General features: G+C 31.0%; 1 protein-coding gene across 1 annotated transcript in view; it reads right to left on the bottom strand.

Moving 5' to 3' along the window:
• Positions 1-1357: 1357 nt before the first annotated feature.
• LOC107489070 (TMV resistance protein N-like) overlaps positions 1358-17621 on the bottom strand; it is a 22031-nt gene continuing 5767 nt past the window's right edge. The window contains exons 2-6 of the mRNA XM_052261346.1: positions 4954-6070; positions 4437-4724; positions 2895-3794; positions 1642-2483; positions 1358-1524 (exon numbers count right to left, since the gene is read on the bottom strand). Of these exons, the coding sequence (XP_052117306.1) occupies positions 1656-2483; positions 2895-3794; positions 4437-4724; positions 4954-6070 (3133 nt within the window). The 3' untranslated portion in view covers positions 1358-1524; positions 1642-1655. The remainder of the gene's footprint in view (positions 1525-1641; positions 2484-2894; positions 3795-4436; positions 4725-4953; positions 6071-17621) is intronic.

The raw sequence follows: 17621 nt of genomic DNA, 5'->3' as shown, positions 1-17621 counted from the left end.
ATTATAGATTGGTTAGTTGGAGTTTTACGAATTGAATTTTACAACTTGGAAGATGTTACATTATCTAATTTTTAAAAAAGAACCTTACTGAAATAGAATAAACTTCTAAGATGTATAACTCTCTTATCAGGATTGATATCAATCTTAAACTAATTATGAATGAAAGCTAGATGAGTCTAGTTGAACCATACCAATTTTGAGAGTTATTGGATCAAAACAAATTTTATATGAAATTTTGAATTGAAAACTACTGCTGGTTTTTTTATTTTAAGAGGTGCAGGATAGTCCGTTTATAAAACTCAAAATCCAAATTAGATAAGAATGAAATGGGACTAGAACCATTAGAAAATGTGGTATCTGTAATATAATCTCAAAAAAAATTAGAGCTAAGAACAACTGAAGAATTTTCGGCAAATTGTAGAATAAGAGTGGTTGCCGTTGCATTTAGGCAGCCTAAGTTCTAAGATATGGTGCAAACCAATTGAATCTAAAATGAGGAAATGACTATGATAAAGATGATTATGAATACAAAAGAAAATAAATACCATGGTAATATGATAAATCAAAATTTTGAGAGGGATGTTCGATACTCGAACTCTTAAGAGAGAATATTAAAGTATGATAAATCGATCTCTTGAGAGCGAGGATCGATATTCAAAGTCTTGAGAAGGAGGAACAAGAATTGATGATACGATATTACGAGAATGAGATACTATATGAAATTATCAAGGATAAAGCATGACTACTATGTGTGAGTAGGATTTCTTTGTGAAATGTTGCCTGTGATTGAATTATTTGTAATCGGATCATTAAGTAGTTGGATACTCGAACTCTTGAGAGGGAGGATCAAAGTGTGATTGTCATGACCCAAAATAAGCTCTGACTTAATATAGCCCAAATATAGTTGTATTATTTTTTTTATTTGATTTGAGATACTTGTTTTGTGAAGGGTTTATGTTGATTTCATTAGTTTTGATGATGTATTATATTAAATTGTTAATTGTTGAGATCTTTTAGTACTATTAAAAAGACTGATTGTGTATCCATTATTTTAATAGTGAAATATTTTACTAGACTAAATCCCGTGAGATTTTGCCTCTCTTTTAAAAAAAAATTCACGATAAAAATTTAGGTGTCTGATATTTCAATTTCTATCATTATATTAATTTTGGGTGTCTGATATTTTAATTTTTGTAATTATATTAATTGTTTTAAAATATCTTTAGTATTGTCTATTTAATTGCACAAATTATAAAAAAATTATTTTTAGTGCTTCCACTGGTTTTTGTCTTAGACTTCGAATTTTCCCAATGAGTTCTAATCGAGCACATAAAAATTGAATATAACAGATATGCACTTGCTATAAGCTTCTGATCCAATCCTTATTAACATAATCTTACCAAAGCAACAATAACATGAAATATGTGATAACAATTATTAAAATGTGAGTTTCCATCTAAGAATGTATGTCTTAAAGCCAGGTACTGTTTGTTTGTTCCATTGAGAAGATGAGAGTATCCTTTCCTGCAAAGAATGCATAAACAGAGTTAATATGAGAGAAGAACCAAGCTAAGAAAAGTGAGAAGGAGATACGAGAAGGGTTCAAGGGGAGATAGCCAGGGAGGAGAATCAATTTCTTACATTTTAGTCATGATTCATACATTGTTTTTGTGGGACTGTTTCTTTGGTTTACACCCCTTTAGTCCAAAGATGCATTTCTTCGTCATGAAGCTACTTACCTTTTTCCATCTACCTCTGGTTGAATCCTTTATTCTTATATCAGCCTCCATATGATCAGAATTAACACTAACTAACTTGGATTCTTCATCGATGCGATCATCACCCAAGCTGGTTGTTTCTGTTTCATCTTCTAAGATGATGTCCATTTCTTCTGAACTATAGGAATCCCTGGAATTTGGTGTGACAATACTCTCTTTGTTCAGTTTAAATGAGAATTTGTTTCTAAAATCTTCATTACCAAAGACATGATACCCACATTCTTTCATATTTATCTCTTCTCCTTGCACACTAAAACGCACCCTACTATTTTCACTAAAATTAGGCTTTCGATGCTTGCTAAAAGGCTTTGATTCACTTACATTGTCATAGCTTCTGTGGTGTAGCTGAATGTATATGTAATTTTCACTCACTATCATCGTTACAAGACAACAATCATAATGCGCCTTTACAGCATTGGAGGAGAGATATAAGAAAGAAGAGCCAACTTCAGGATCAGTACTGGAAGCTCCAAAGCTCCAACCAAATTTTAGACTCGGAAAATTAGTTGAAGATTCTAGAGGTTTGAAGGCAAGGAATACAGCAATTCCCCACCACTTACCCTCACAACATTCATTAGGTATGTCCACTGTGATTGATGCGCTTGATTCAAGCTCTGATAAACGTGTACCAATGGGAAAGAATATCTCCTTGCCAAAATTTGGAGGAATTTCCTGGTACGTGATAGGATAACTATGATCTACAACCTGTAACAACCAAATATAAATTCTTTTTAAACAATTATGGTATTTTCATGACTAAACATTAATTGTTTATTTTTAGTGTCTTTTTTTTTTTTTTTTTTTGGTTCCAAATTCTCTCTTAATTATTACTTTTCCAACTCTTCTGAAGTTTCATTGATTTCTATGTTATGTCAAGAGAAAAGACATGTTATGTGATATTCTCTGATATGCCATATGACATTATTGACTAATTAAGAAACCATATTAAAATGTCACGTAATATAACACATCAGCAAAATAAATAATAATAGGTGTTCAGTGAGGAACTAGAATAATAAACGCAACTAAATATTAGTGATTTACTTCTATTATATTGAGAAAAATAGCTTAGAACTAAGTACCTATCTAACTAAAAGTCTAAAAGAAGCAACAAACCTGACATAAGAGCTTGTTATAATCTGTCTTGAACAGCTTCCATAACTTCCAGAAATCTAACAGTAGTCCAGCTTCCCCATGAAAATTTAACACATATGGATCCAAAGTTTGTCGGCAACCTTCTGCTTCAAGAAAACGCAGCATAGGAAGTTTAGCAACGCTGTGAGTTAAGATAAGCTCTGTATTCCCACTTAAAATCAAAGTCTCCAATGATGATAAGTGGCGCAGATCAGGAATCAATTCATGACGGAGATTGCAATAGCTTAGATCAAATATGGTTAACGAGGGAAGTCCTGGGATACGAGGAGGCAATGTTAAGCGTGAAACACTCGAATCAGAGGTGGTGGTGCTGGATACTGGTCCACTGCAACCACGAAAAGAAAGCTTTTTGAGATTTTCCAATTGAAACAAAGATGAATCCATCACTCTTATAGAGGTTTCACTAAGATCAAGATCTTCCAAAGCCCAGTTTTCATTTATATTATCTGGCAGTCTACAGATTTTTGAGCAACCGGACAAATTGAGAATTTTCAGTGACTTCAAATTGGTAACAGTTTCTGGAATGGAAAGAAGACTTGAGCATTTCATTAAATTCAACACTGACAAATACTCCATACTCTCCCCAAAGTCGGGAAGTGACTTCACGTTTGAGCAGCCACAGAGAATGAGCCTTTTCAGTGAACTCATTTCGAATTTCCGGGGCAAGGTTTCGAGCTTTATGCAACCTATAAGGCTTAACACTGCTAGCTTCTTGTGCTTCCCAACAGATTGGTCAACCTCAACAAGCGATACACAACCATCAAGGATCAGCTCTTCAAGCAATGGAACATTAGAAATATTTGGAATTCGAATCAGATTGCTGGAATAACTCAAATCAACAACTCTTAGTTTTTCAAAAACCTGTGGAAAAATTAATTATAAATTAGTTAACCCCATTATATCTTTTTTAGACTTGTACTAAGGTTTATCAACGCTCTTTGCATTTTTTTAACTGAATAAATTTTAATTTTTTATTTATACATTTGGTTTTGCTAGGCAGATAATGATTTTTCTAAACAATGTAATCAATGGGTTCTAGAATAGATTGTAAATCTTAAATTATCTCCTAAACTTTAACATCCGACATATCCATTTATCATATTATTTAGTATTTTCATTGTCTACCTATACTTTCTTATATATTTTATATCAATAATTAGAATCTAAATTTTGAAATTTAGAATTTAAAATTTAAAATTTAAAATTTAGAATTAAAATTTAAGGTATTTTATTTTTTGTTTAACATTCTTATTTTACTTTTAATGGTAAATTAATTTTTAAAGAGAGTTAAATTTCTTAATTTCTGTCATGCGCATTAGTATTTTCCTTATACTAATACATAATTATAAATTTTACGAATGTTCACTAAATATAAGAATTTAAGTTAAAAATTTCGTTTTTTTTTTATCTATATAACTAGATGATTTTTATCCATTTACTTCTTGGGTTTTTTTTGTATTTATATATTCAAGCGCATGCAGCTTTTAAGTTATATGGTCTTACCTGACTTCCATTCCAAAGTTGTTCCACTTTGCTATTATTCATTTGCAAGTGAACAAGTTCACGTAGTTGCAAACCAAGTGGTAGAGTCTTCAAAGGACATTCCACCCAAATAAGAACTTTCAACGAGCTAGGAAGACATTTGAAACCACGAGACAGGTGCAATTCACATAATATGATGAGAAGTCTTAGGTTGCACATCTTGGAGAATGCTCGATGATCTTTCAAAATATCTTTATTATATGACTCAATTTGTTGCTTCAAAACCACACCTTCAATCTTCTCAATTCCCTAATATAAAATGACCAACGATACATAAGCTCATTTTTTAATGTTAAAATTGATAGCTTGCAGAATATAAAATACAAAATCAATGTTGAAATGTTGATGTCTATATGTAACACCAAAAAATTAAGTTAAAGCATCATCATTCATATAAAATTAATAATGGTCAAATAATAGAGGCTCAAGGATTTTACAGAAAGTAATGTATGAAGAAGGAAAAGGGCAAAATACGTACCGTATTTTCCTTCAATACTTGATTAATGTCATCTAGAGAGGACAACCTACTGCGTCCAAGATGTTGTTTAGATTCTTGCATGACCATCATTCTACCCATTTCCTCAAGTAAATCATGCATCCCTAAAACTCCTTTTTTGCAAGTTATCAATGACTTTTCAACAAGTACACTTATTCCTATTGCCGGATGAAGGCCACAATTTTTCAATATTCTTATTACTTTATCTTTGTACCACCCTTTAAAGAAACATGCAATGTCAAGAAATATAGTCTTGTAATAACCTTCTTCCAACATATCATAGCATATCCTAAGTATGTTCATAATACCACCATCTTGATCTTTTCTCATCTTATCTAAAGCCTCATCCCATTCATCAATGCTTCTTGTACAAAGATTGGAACCTAGCACTTTAAGTGCCAAAGGAAGGCCTCCAGCATATTCTACGAACTTTCTAGACAAATCCAAATACTCTTCTTGTTTTTTCTCTCCTTTAAATGCTTCTTTGTGGAATAGCTGAAGGGATTCATTAGTATCCAAGGCTTTCATCTCATACAATTTAAACAGTGTTACTCCATGGGAACTAAGCAATTGTTGGTCCCTAGTAGTAACTATTATTCTACTCCCTGGACCAAACCAAACGCGGCTTCCTGCCAAATTCTCTAGCTGTCTTGTAGTTCTCACATCATCAAGAACAATGAGAACTTTCTTTTTGTACAAAAGGTTTTTGATGGCATCCTTTCCTTGGTTCAAAGTTTTAATTACCATGCACTTTGGTTTCAAATGTGAAAGAAGTTGATTTTGCAGGTTAACTAGACCATGATCTCCTTCTCTCGAAACCTCTCCAACGCAAAGAATGCAGTGTTCTTCAAATTGGCTTCGGATTTTCTTGTAAACAGTAGAGGCAAGAGTAGTTTTTCCTAACCCGCCCATACCCCATATTCCAATGAAGAGCACATCTGTTGACTCTGGGCTTAAACATGAACATACTTCATTTACTTTTGCATTAATCGCAATTAGATCATCATCGTCGTCATCATTATCATCTTGTGTTGGCAATCTAGATTCTATTTTTGTCCATGCTTCTTCAACAATTTCATCAATGAGCTGTGCTTCATATCTAATTAACAAAACATTCAAAATAATTATGTTATCATGATTCAACTTTCCTTTATATTTTCATATTAATATCAATTTAGTAATAAATGCATAAAATTTTGCACTATATATAGTTAATTAAAACGAGAAAAGTCAGGCACTAACATTTTTTATAAATATTAGCCAAATACTTTAAGCTAATATTTTATTTTTATACAAGTAGAATTTAAAGTAGACTTTAGAATTTAAAATTTAGTATAAGAATATTTTTGTTGGTCATGTAATTAATATTACTCAATTAAAAAGTTACTGTATTTTTTCTATTTGTAAAAAAACACTTGTAAATTGTAATGGTATAGCGATAATATCTACTAGATTTAAATCTGCACTAAAAGATACAAGAATATAAATGAAGATAAAGTGTTTGATATATTTATTTTCTTTCTAACGTTAACTTAGAAAAGATTCACAAATACATGTATTTACTTTTTTTCACTATGATATTTTTAGTATAGAAAAAAAAATTATATATAATACTCAAATAATGACAAATAAAAAATAAATGAATATACACAAAATTTTTCACCTCTTACATAGTGTTCTTCGTCTTCACACTCATGAACATTATTGGTTTCAAATTTTATTATCATTATTAAAAGTTTCTAAATGAATATGATTTTTTCTTTTGTTAAAAGTTAAATTTATTCTTAACATGATAATTTTATATAGAACTTACAAAATTTAAGTGTTATAACTTACTTTAGTACTACTTTGATCTCTTTTTTATATGATTTTTATTATTTAAAAAAATAAAGTTAATTAACTCAACAAATATGATATGGTATATTTAGAATTTAGATCTTTGATATAAATTGACATCTTCTATAATATAATTTTTTATACGTACTTCAAATATTTCTGATACAAAGAGTTTAAATATTATTTTAATAATTATTATTTTATATTTTTAAATATTAGAATGTTTGATTTAAGTTCATGTATTTTAATTTTATTTATTTAGTTAGTAAATTAAAATATTAGAGGTTTTAGGATTTTTTTATTTTAATCTAATATGAAGTATTTAAATATTTCCTAAACTATTATAGTTGTTATACATAGATTAAAAATGTAAAAAACCACTTTTTAATTTTGTATAAAATTATATATAATGTGGACAAGTGAAATTAAATGAGTAATTAATTTCATTCGATTACGATTTATTCTAAATTATGATGTATATAAGTTAAGTTAAATGAGTTACTTTCTTGTTGTATCAAGAAATTTAAATAAAAAGTAAAATGAATTTCATTATATTTAATTTTAATTTACCTTTTTCTAATTTCAATTTATTTTTTGTTCAATTTTATTCTTTGTCTTTTTGTAATCGTTCGTTCTTTATATCATTTTTCTTTTATATAATTGAAGAATTCAATACAATAAATTAAAAAATTGATGGTAGTTAGTTACACATATGTATTTACTATGATATACTAAATGTGATTTTATTTTACTTTGTACACGAGTTTCATCAATTTAGCCTCTGAAATTTTAATTGTCTTTATTTAATTTTCAAACTTTTGTAAATATGATTTATGATTTATATTAATCTTTAAAAAATTTTCAATGCACAAACATCAATGAAACATCAACCTAGGCAACTAAATGCCATATCGAATTTTGTAAAATGACATTATTTTGGTTTTAGTACTCAAATATCCAAAAAATACATCAAGTGGTACTTATTTAAATTTTTCCTTCCAAACCAAGTGACACATAATCAATTTTAGGTTATTTAAACACTAAAACTAAAACAACATCGTTTTACATTCTAGCGTAGCATTTGACTGTCTATATCAATGTTTCATATGTCTGTGTATTGAAAATTATCTAAAAACTAATGTGAGCCATATTTGTAAAGTTTGAAGACTAGATAGAAATAATTGAAACTTTGAAGACTAAATAAGGTTCGTATATAAGTTCAGAGACAACTTAAAATTAACTCGTATTGCCACAAAGTAAATTTAGTAATGACATAACAAATTCATAGAAAATAAAAAATCTTAAGTATCATTAGTTTGTTAAATAATACACTACAAAAAAAACGCTAAATACTGTCGGATTTATCGTCGGAAGTTAGCAATGGATTTATTGATAGATTTATCGACGGATTTGACAATAAATTTATCGGGTAAAAAAGTTACCATTAGATTTGATTTTCTAACGATAAATTCGTCAGTAATAATTGGAGAGAAAAAAGTTGGCGTGAACATTATCGCTGGATTTAGGGACAAAAAAATTTGACGATAAAGTAATTAAATGATACGCACCGTTTTGGTCATATATTATGCATTTTCTATCCATTGTTGGTTGAGATTGCTGCCCTTAAGCTACTAACTAAGCTTTCTATTTGTCACTTCTCTATCAGGTTAGTTTCTTTATTTTTCTGCTGATGAAAAAATGTGCTTACTTTAAGCCACTTTAGTTATATAAATTCTAAGTTTGAATAGGAAAAACCAACCCATCAAAAAATTTTACTATTGTGGTGGGTCCATTCAGCTTGAAGAAGAGTACTTTAATAAAGTAAATCAATGAATACTTTACTTTCTTTTACTTGGTCATGGTTTTAGATTGAAATGATAGTTAATTTTGGATAATGATAATGTCAAGGTTCATTATTTCTAAGTGTTAAATTTAGTACAAATAATTTTCTTTTGTTAATATCTCCTCTATTTTGATTTGCTGTTTTCTTTTCTCTTTAAAAACAACTAGATATCTACCCATGGAAAGTGGATGCTGAAAGAATTTGGAGTACATTGACCTTTCATTCAATAAATTAAAGAAATTGAAGATGATTAGATAGTGCTTTTGTTATTTTTTATTTGGTTAGTCATTTGATATACTGAATCTATTTTTATATGTGTACGTTGTTAATTGTTCTTTTTCTTATAATAGAATTCTGTGTGGATTTAAAAATTTTTTGTATTTTTAATATAATTTTATATTAAAGTTCATATATTTGACCTCGTTTGGATTTGTTACATTAGTTTTGTGGTCTATCCAAAGTAATCTGTCGATAGTAGATTTCATATTTCACTGATTATTTTTTCAATTGTATGATATGCAACATTTTCTTCAATGCTTAAATTTGTGTTAATATACATTTAATTTGATAAAATTTGATAGTGTTTGACATGGAAGAACATCACATGAAGGTGCCTTTGTGCATTTAAGGTATTGATTTAGAAGGTTGTAACTGTGAAGTTAGTTATTTGTGTTTTAAAAATTTTATTTTTTATGACTTTTGTTAATTATATAAATTGAACAAATTTATTTTTTATTTTAATATTTCAAGTACAACAAACTGTGCAGCATTTTTCACATTTCTTCATGGAAGGAAATGACGGAGGTAGGTGTAATGATGATTGTAGCAGTTCTTTTGTTGAAATGGGTGTCTATAAAAGCAGTCTACAGAAAAATGATCGAACAATTTTTAGTGATGAGGCCTGAAGTTCTTTCTATTTTTATTTTTTTTAATTTGTGTATGCTCTTCCATTCTGATTTAATGTTTAAATTATTCATGCATGTTCAGCTAAATTATGTTCTTTTGTTAAATTTTGTATAGGTGTTCGTAATACCTCAACAAACACATTAACTAGTACCTCATTTAGCAGTAGATGTTTCTCAGCTCAAAAGTTAGGTAAAAAGTGGAAGCGGTGGTTTAATATAAATATTTAAAATTATATATTAAATTTTAAAACATTTTTTATAAAAATTAAACTTTTAGTTTATCGTCAGTTAACTTTGTCAGTAACTATTAATTTAATTATTAATAAATAATATATTACTGTCAAGTTTACCGAGAAAAAAATTTGACGGTAACAACCTCTAAAAATTATACCAATTAAAAGTTTATATTCGCCGCTAAATCCGTTAGTAACTAGCGGCAGACAAAAAAATCCGCCAGTAAATAATTACTGGTGGTGAGATTTATACCGTCAGGATTTATTTTGCCTGTATTCGGCAACTTTCTTATAGTGCTACTTTAATATTTTTTATATATAGATTATAATAGAGGAGGGTTGTGTTAGCCTTCGACAGTCAATATAAAAACTTAGTTGAATTTTCATGACATGGATCAAAGACGTTATTGTGCTAAAGCTAGGTCGTTACCCGAAAACAATGCACTGTATGGCTCACGTACCGTATCATATGAGCAAGAGCCCCTACATTGGTGCTTGGGTGTAGTGTTAAATGAGCAAGAATTTCTGTGTTTTCGTGAACGGACGAGGGTAAATAAGCTAGTTCACAAAGAAAAAGGTAAAGGTAAAGGTTAGAGTGATAGAAGGTTGATATTTGGGACATGAAACATAGATATTCTAACAGAAAATTCTATGGAGGTGGTGGATATTATGACAAGGAGGAAGATTAATATCATGTCCCTCCAAGAAACAAAATGGGTCGGCACAAAGACTAGGGAGTTGGATACCTCTGGTTTCAAACCTTGGCATACAAGAAAAGTGAAGAATATGAATGGGGTAGGTATTATCGTGGATAAGCAGTGGAAGAAGGACGTAGTGGATGTTAAGAAGGTGGGTGATCGGAACATCTCTATTAAACTTATGGTAGAAGGAGGTATTTTTCATGTGATTAGCGCTTATGCACCGCAAGTAGGTTCGGACGAGCAACATAAGTTTTGGGAGGATCTAAAGAGTTTGGTTTAAAACATACTCTGGGAGATAAGATTTTTTTTTTTTTGAGGAGATTTAAATGGCCATGTTGGAAGAGAAGTGACTGGGTATGGAAGTATTCATTGAGGCCATGGTTTCAGGGTGGTCAATACTGAAGGTAAAACTATTTTGGATTTTTCATCAACCTTTGACCTTCTCATCACAGATACATATTTTAAAAAGAGAGACAAACATCTTATAACATATAGGAGTGGCATGACAAGCTCTCAAATAAACTTCTTCTTGTTGAGGATAGTCGACCAAAAATTTTGCATTAATTGTAAAATTATTCCGGAATAGAGTTTAACAACACAACATAGGATGCTCGTCGTGGATTTTTGCGTTGAGAAAAAGTTGAGAAAATGGCATCATATGAAGAACCCAAGGATGAGGTGGTGACGGATGAAAGGTGAGAAACAAAGAAGCTTCCTAAGATGGGTAGGAAAAGAGACAAAGTGAAAAGGGGATGCAAAAACGCAGAGGAGATGTGGAGGGAGATGGCAGAAGTTATTAGAATAATAACAAAAAAAAGTTTTGGTGAATCTAGGGGATATGATCAAGAAACAAGGAGTCCTGGTGGAAGAATACGAGTGTAAAAGAAAAGATAAAGGCAAAAGGGGAGTGCTTTAAAGGTGGTCTTTGTGCCGCAATATAGATAATTTGGAAAAATATAAGACGGCTAAGAAAAAGACAAAAGTGGCTATAAGTGAAGTAAGAACAAGAGCAGATGAAGGTCTCTATAAGTCTTTAGGCACAAAGGAAAGAGAAAAAGGTATATATAGAATTGCAAAGAGCCGTCAAAGAAGAACGAGAGACTTGGATTAGGTTAAGTGTATAAAGGATAAAGACGGAGAGGTTTTGGCTAAAGATGAGAAGATCATGAAAGGTGGAAGAGCTACTTCTACGAGTTATTTAATAAAGGACAGAAGACTCTTCCGAGCCTTGGTTGGTATGCACGAGGGAAGAATATCAAATTTTTTTACTACTATCGAAGGATTCGAGACTTCGAGGTAAAAGAGGCTCTAAAGCGGATGAAAAATGGCAGGGCAGTAGGACATGATAATATTCCGATTGAAGTTTGGAAGGACTTTGGAGAGAAAGGTATTAGTTGGTTAACCAAACTTTTTAATGAGATTTTACGGTCAAAGAAGATGGCAGATGAGTGGAGAAAGAGTACCTTGGTACCTATTTACAAGGATAAGGGGATATACAAAGTTGCGAAAACTATAGAGGGATCAAACTCATAAGCCATACCATGAAGTTTTGGGAAAATGTGATAGAATGGAGGCTGAAACAAGAGATACAAGTAACAGAAAACCAATTTGGTTGTATGCCAGGAAGATCTACCACTAAAGCTACATACCGTTAAGAAGGACGATGAAGATGTATCATAGTAATAAAAGAGATCTACATATGGTATTTATTGATTTAGAAAAAGAGTACAATAGGGTGGCAAGGGAGGTCTTATAGAAGGTTTTGGAAAGAAAGAGAGAGAAAATCGCATATATTCGTGCAATTAAAGACATGTATGAAGGAGTTACAACTAGTGTGAAAACTCAAGGTGGTGTGATAGAGAAATTTTTTATTGGTATGGGAGTACACCAGGGAACATCCTTGAGAGAAGACCTAAATAAGAAGTTGGATTTATGGAGAGAAGCTCTAGAAGTGTATAGTCTATGCATAAGCCGTAACAAGACTGAATATATGGAATATAAGTTAGGCCGTCGAAGGAAAAATCCTAATACAGAGGTGAAGATCGGAGAAAACATCCTACAAAATGTTTAAAGTTTTAAGTATCTTGGGTGCATCATACAAATAATGGAAAGATTGAACAGGATCTAAATCATAGGATCCAAGTAGGTTGGTCAAAATGGCGAAATGCGTCTGGTTTCATATGTGACAAAAAAGTGCCTTTAAAACTTAAAGGTAAATTCTATCCCATTGCTATCAGACCGGCTATGCTTTATGGTACAAAGTGTTGGGTGGCCAAAGAGGAGTACGAACATAAGTTAAGTGTGGCAGAGATAAAGATGTTGAAATAAATGAGTGGTCATATGCGATTGGATAGAATAAGGAACGAAGATATAAGAAAGAGAGTTGGAGTAGTACCTATTATGGAAAAGATGATAGAATCGCGTCTCAAATGGTTTGGACATGTGAGAAGAAGACCAACAAAGCACCCAGTCAGGACTCAAGAGGGTGGATGAGATGAAAGATGGATAAGAGGTAAAAGGTAGAGGAAGACTTAGGAAGACCATCCATAAAGTAGTCAAACGAAATCTACATATAAACTGTCTCTTTATAGACATAATACATGATAGAACTCAATAATATTGTTTGATCTATGTAGTCAACATTACCTAGTGGGATAAAATTGTGTTGTTATTGTTATATAATAGTTAGATAGATTGTCTTTTACAAAAAGAATTGGTCTTCGTAACTAAATTTTGTTTCTAAACCGAATTGAAGATTTTTTGGCATCTATACATTTTTCTACACTTCTACACTAAATTGTATCCCCGAATTCATTTTAATAGTTTGTGTATATATATATATATACACACTATGTGGTTACCATATCTTAAAAAGCATTGCTAAGATTAAAAAAATAAAAAAATGTTATAAAAATATTTATATATAATCATTACCATAACCATAGACATTATACACTTCTCTCCTAGATGGACATAAATGATTATAAATAAAAATAATAAAATACACCCATCACTAATGGTGGTGGTGGTGGTTTACTACCTAGGAGTAGAAATTAAGAAACTCATCACAATAAATATTTTATTAAAAATTATACTATTAAATTATTTAATAAATTTATTCATTAGTTTAATAGTTATATATTTTTGGTACTTCATTAACATTTTCTTGTACAAAGTTTAATTCATTTATATAGATAGCGTAAAGTAACTGCACATTATTGTTGTTAACGACTACTCTTGGAATTCAGTTTTAACATGTCATTTTCATTTAGTAGATAACTTAAAAATTTTACTATTTTAATACAGATATTTAGTTTAATAGTTTTTGTACTTTTAAACGTATTTGTAAGGTATTCAATAATTTTTTTTTTTTGTTACATTCTATTGCCAATGGCAGAGTTTAATATTGGTAATGGGGGACCATCCGAGCATGGACCACCCAAATATTTTTAAAGTTTTACATATATAATTATATATACCTATTGACAAAAAACTTGAAGTAACTAAGATGGTGAGATTTATACATTTAATATTTGTATGTTTTTGGGGGTATGAGCTTAAGATTCACTCTTCACCTTTTACGCCACAACCCAGAACATGCTGAGAGATAGCCCAATGAGATATGGTATGTTATTTTGTGATTTATTTTATAATGACATGATTTGTTTTTGTTAAAAATGTATTTAGGAATGGTTCTACATAAAGCAGGAAAAAAAAAGGGCAGAAAGAGTTAAAATATTATTTGATTTTGTAAAATCTTTTATTTTCCACAAATAACTTATTAATTGGCTTTAAATAAAATATAATTTTCCGAAAATTGCAGTACATATATTTTGTAAACCAAATTAAAAGTGATTTTCAATAAATATAACCAACAATAATTATATCTCATAAAATAGTTTTTAACTTTTAAAATAATTATAATAGACATAAACAAATAAAAAAATTTAATTGTGAATGGAACTTGGCATGAATAATTTAACTGAAAATAAATTTAAATATTTATTAATATATTAAATTATATTAAAATTTTTTATTTTAATAAATATATACTAATTTTAAAAATTATTTCTTTAGATGCTTTTAATGTATCCCAAATATAATTTTTTTTAACCTGCAAATAATAAATACATAATTTTTTATTTATCAACTATAAAGTACTAAACACAATATACGATTCTTCAAGACAAATTTTTTCAAACTGGACCTAACTCTCTTTTTATTTGAACATTCATGCTTTGTAATTTTGTGATACCTGTTCAAGGGGTATTTTTATCATTTTAGAGACAAAATATAAAATATGATAATCTTGTCACATTCAAAAATTTGAATACTAAAAAAATTATATTATGTCGGTCTTAGACATCAAAAAGATCAATAGTTCGTCTCAAAAACAGTGGTGCTGAAATGGTAGCAATTCATAAATTCTATTGGGTTAGTCAGGATACCAAGAAATCCAATAATATTTTTCAAATTTAGTAGGAGGCATAATGTAAACCCTGATTAATTAGTAGATAATTAGTCAATAAATTAGTTTTTAATAAAATAATTAGAAATGCGAATATTATATTAAATTAGGATAGAGCATATCGAAACGAGAATTTTAACACTAATTTCAAAGAAAACGGTCTAAAATTGGACCGAACGGACCGAACTGATTGAACTGGACCTAAACTGGGCTATTGATCCAACCAGACCAGCCCTTCTAAGTGAACCCAAGCCTTCATCCCCTTCATTCCAACAGAAACGAAACTGAAGTGCATTAGGGGAGAAGAGAAACGAACTTTACCGAAACCCTTACGGTAATCTTCCGACCCCGTAATTTCTCCGTTCGAGTTCCAATCACCGCACCGTTTGCGGTCACGCGTTCACAGCGTCGAGCTCTACGTTTCTATCGGAACAATTTTATAGGTAACTTGCTATTTTACCTCAGTCTCTTCTTTCCCCCAATTTTCGAATTTTGAGTGGGAAGATTGAATTTTTTTTATTTCTGATATTTTAGGATCCAATTAGCTTGAGGGAAACGTTCACTCTTTCTTATGTGAAGCTTGGGTAAGGTGAGGATATGATAATTCTATTTTATTTTCATTGAATTTGAGCTTTGAGTATTAAATTGGATATATATGTGTTATGAATGTGTATTAGGTTGTGAATAAATAATTGGAACTTGAAATTGTGAATACTGGAACTTGGAGGAAGCTAATTAGTTGAGTTTTGAGGGGCTACCTTGATTTTGAATAAATAGCTTTGGTCGTTACATGAAAATCGGCCAAGGTATGGTTTAGGTTTCTTGCATTTAATATATAATGTTCTGTGAAAACTTAGGCTAGATGACCATAGGATAAGTTGGAATGCAGGTGTATATTTAATGTTTAGTAATTGGTTGATGAATATGCTTGGTTTGGTTTGGTGATTTGTTTGTAAGATGATATTGGTTGATAGGTGAATCTTTGAAAGGATATGTGATTGAATTGTTGATTATATAGCTATATTTTGGTTTGGTTGAATGGTGACTGATGAAGAGATGTGGAGCTTGTTGAGAATTTTTGCTGGCAATTTGAGTTGGTATTAATAGGTTTAAAAATGATTGGAATGGAAATTTTGAATGAAAAATGAGGTTTTGGAAAGTTTACCAAAGTTAGTTTTTGGCCGAATTTCAACGAGGTATAACTTAGCCTTCAGACCATCGATTTGTTTCTAACTTGTTTTAAAATAAAAACTGGGTTCGTGATGTTTATGCCACTCGATGAACGGTTGAAAAATGTTGCAAATCGAATAAGTTATGTTGGTTGAAAAATTAAGTTTATAAACTGCCTTAGAACAGGATTTTGCAGCTTTATTTTCCCAACTCTGCTACTGCATCTGCTTCTGGATTTTTTTTTAAGAATGCCCACCCACGCGTATGCGTGACTCACGCATACGCGTGGAGTGGACTTTTGGCGATGCGTACGCGCCGAGCTCATGCGTGCGCGTAAGGGGTAAACCAGCATGTTCACGCGTATGCGTGACCCACAAATACACGTGACATGATGGATTCATCTACACGTACGCATGATAAGGGACGCGCGCGCAAGCCACGTTTTTACAATTCCACGCGTACGCGTGGCACCTTTTCCAGCAAATATGATTTTAAGGTTTTTAAACCCTATTTCAAATTACAAATCCTAATTTCATTCCTTTAGTTATGAATATTAGTGTTAAACTTGATAATCAGATGAAGCTAGGAAATGAGAATAACTTGGGGGTGAAGTAAAGTTAAAAAGTGATAAATTAATGATGAGATGTTATGGATGAGTCACATATGATACTTGATTGGATGTTTTGATAAAATATTATGTATGAAATTTAGCTTGAATGATTTAATGATCTAAATACGAGGTTTCCTGGATAAAGTGTCGTGGCTTGCCACCACGTATACCAGGTTGAAAACTCGATACTCTGTTGATCCTACGACGTAAGTGTGACTGGACACTATATAAATTTTCGGGAATGTTATCCCCACTGAGCAATATTGATTATTTGAGATAAAGCTATGCATAGACTCTTGGGGATGCACATCGGGGGACAGTCTAAGTACAATTCAGACTTGTCGGGTTGGCTGGATAACCGACAGATGAGCCTCATCAGCCATAGAACAGACATGCATCATATGCATATTACTTGAACTACTTGCTTGTGCTTTAATTGGGTGTGCCTATATGTACTTGCCATGCTAAATGTGTATTTGTTACCTGCAGTAATTGTAATCTTCTTGTGTTTGCTTATATCTGTCTATTTGTCTGTGAAAATGCATGATGGAGTTGGAAGTATAGAGGAATGGCAGTATGGGACTTAGATTTAAGGTTAAGTTAAGTTAGGTTTAAATATTCTTAGAAAATCACCTTTTATGTCTTTTTTTTAATACTTTAAGCTCTATAATTTGAATGTCGGCGTTCTAGGATTGCCTTTGGTATTTCGAGGACCTTATGTATTATGTGTGTGGCACCTTTACCATACTGAGAACCTCCGGTTCTCGTTCCATACTATGTTGTTATTTTTCAAATGCAGGTCAGGAGCCATCTCATTAGGCGTCTGGACTCTTAAAGCGGAGGGGTTACTGGGTAGTTTTGTTGTACAATATATATATATATAT

The sequence above is a fragment of the Arachis duranensis genome, chromosome 5, assembly GCF_000817695.3.
Source record: "Arachis duranensis cultivar V14167 chromosome 5, aradu.V14167.gnm2.J7QH, whole genome shotgun sequence".
NCBI classification, from domain to species: Eukaryota; Viridiplantae; Streptophyta; class Magnoliopsida; order Fabales; family Fabaceae; genus Arachis; species Arachis duranensis.
Note: the sequence above shows the minus strand (reverse complement) of the source record. Positions and strands in the feature narration are given on the sequence as shown.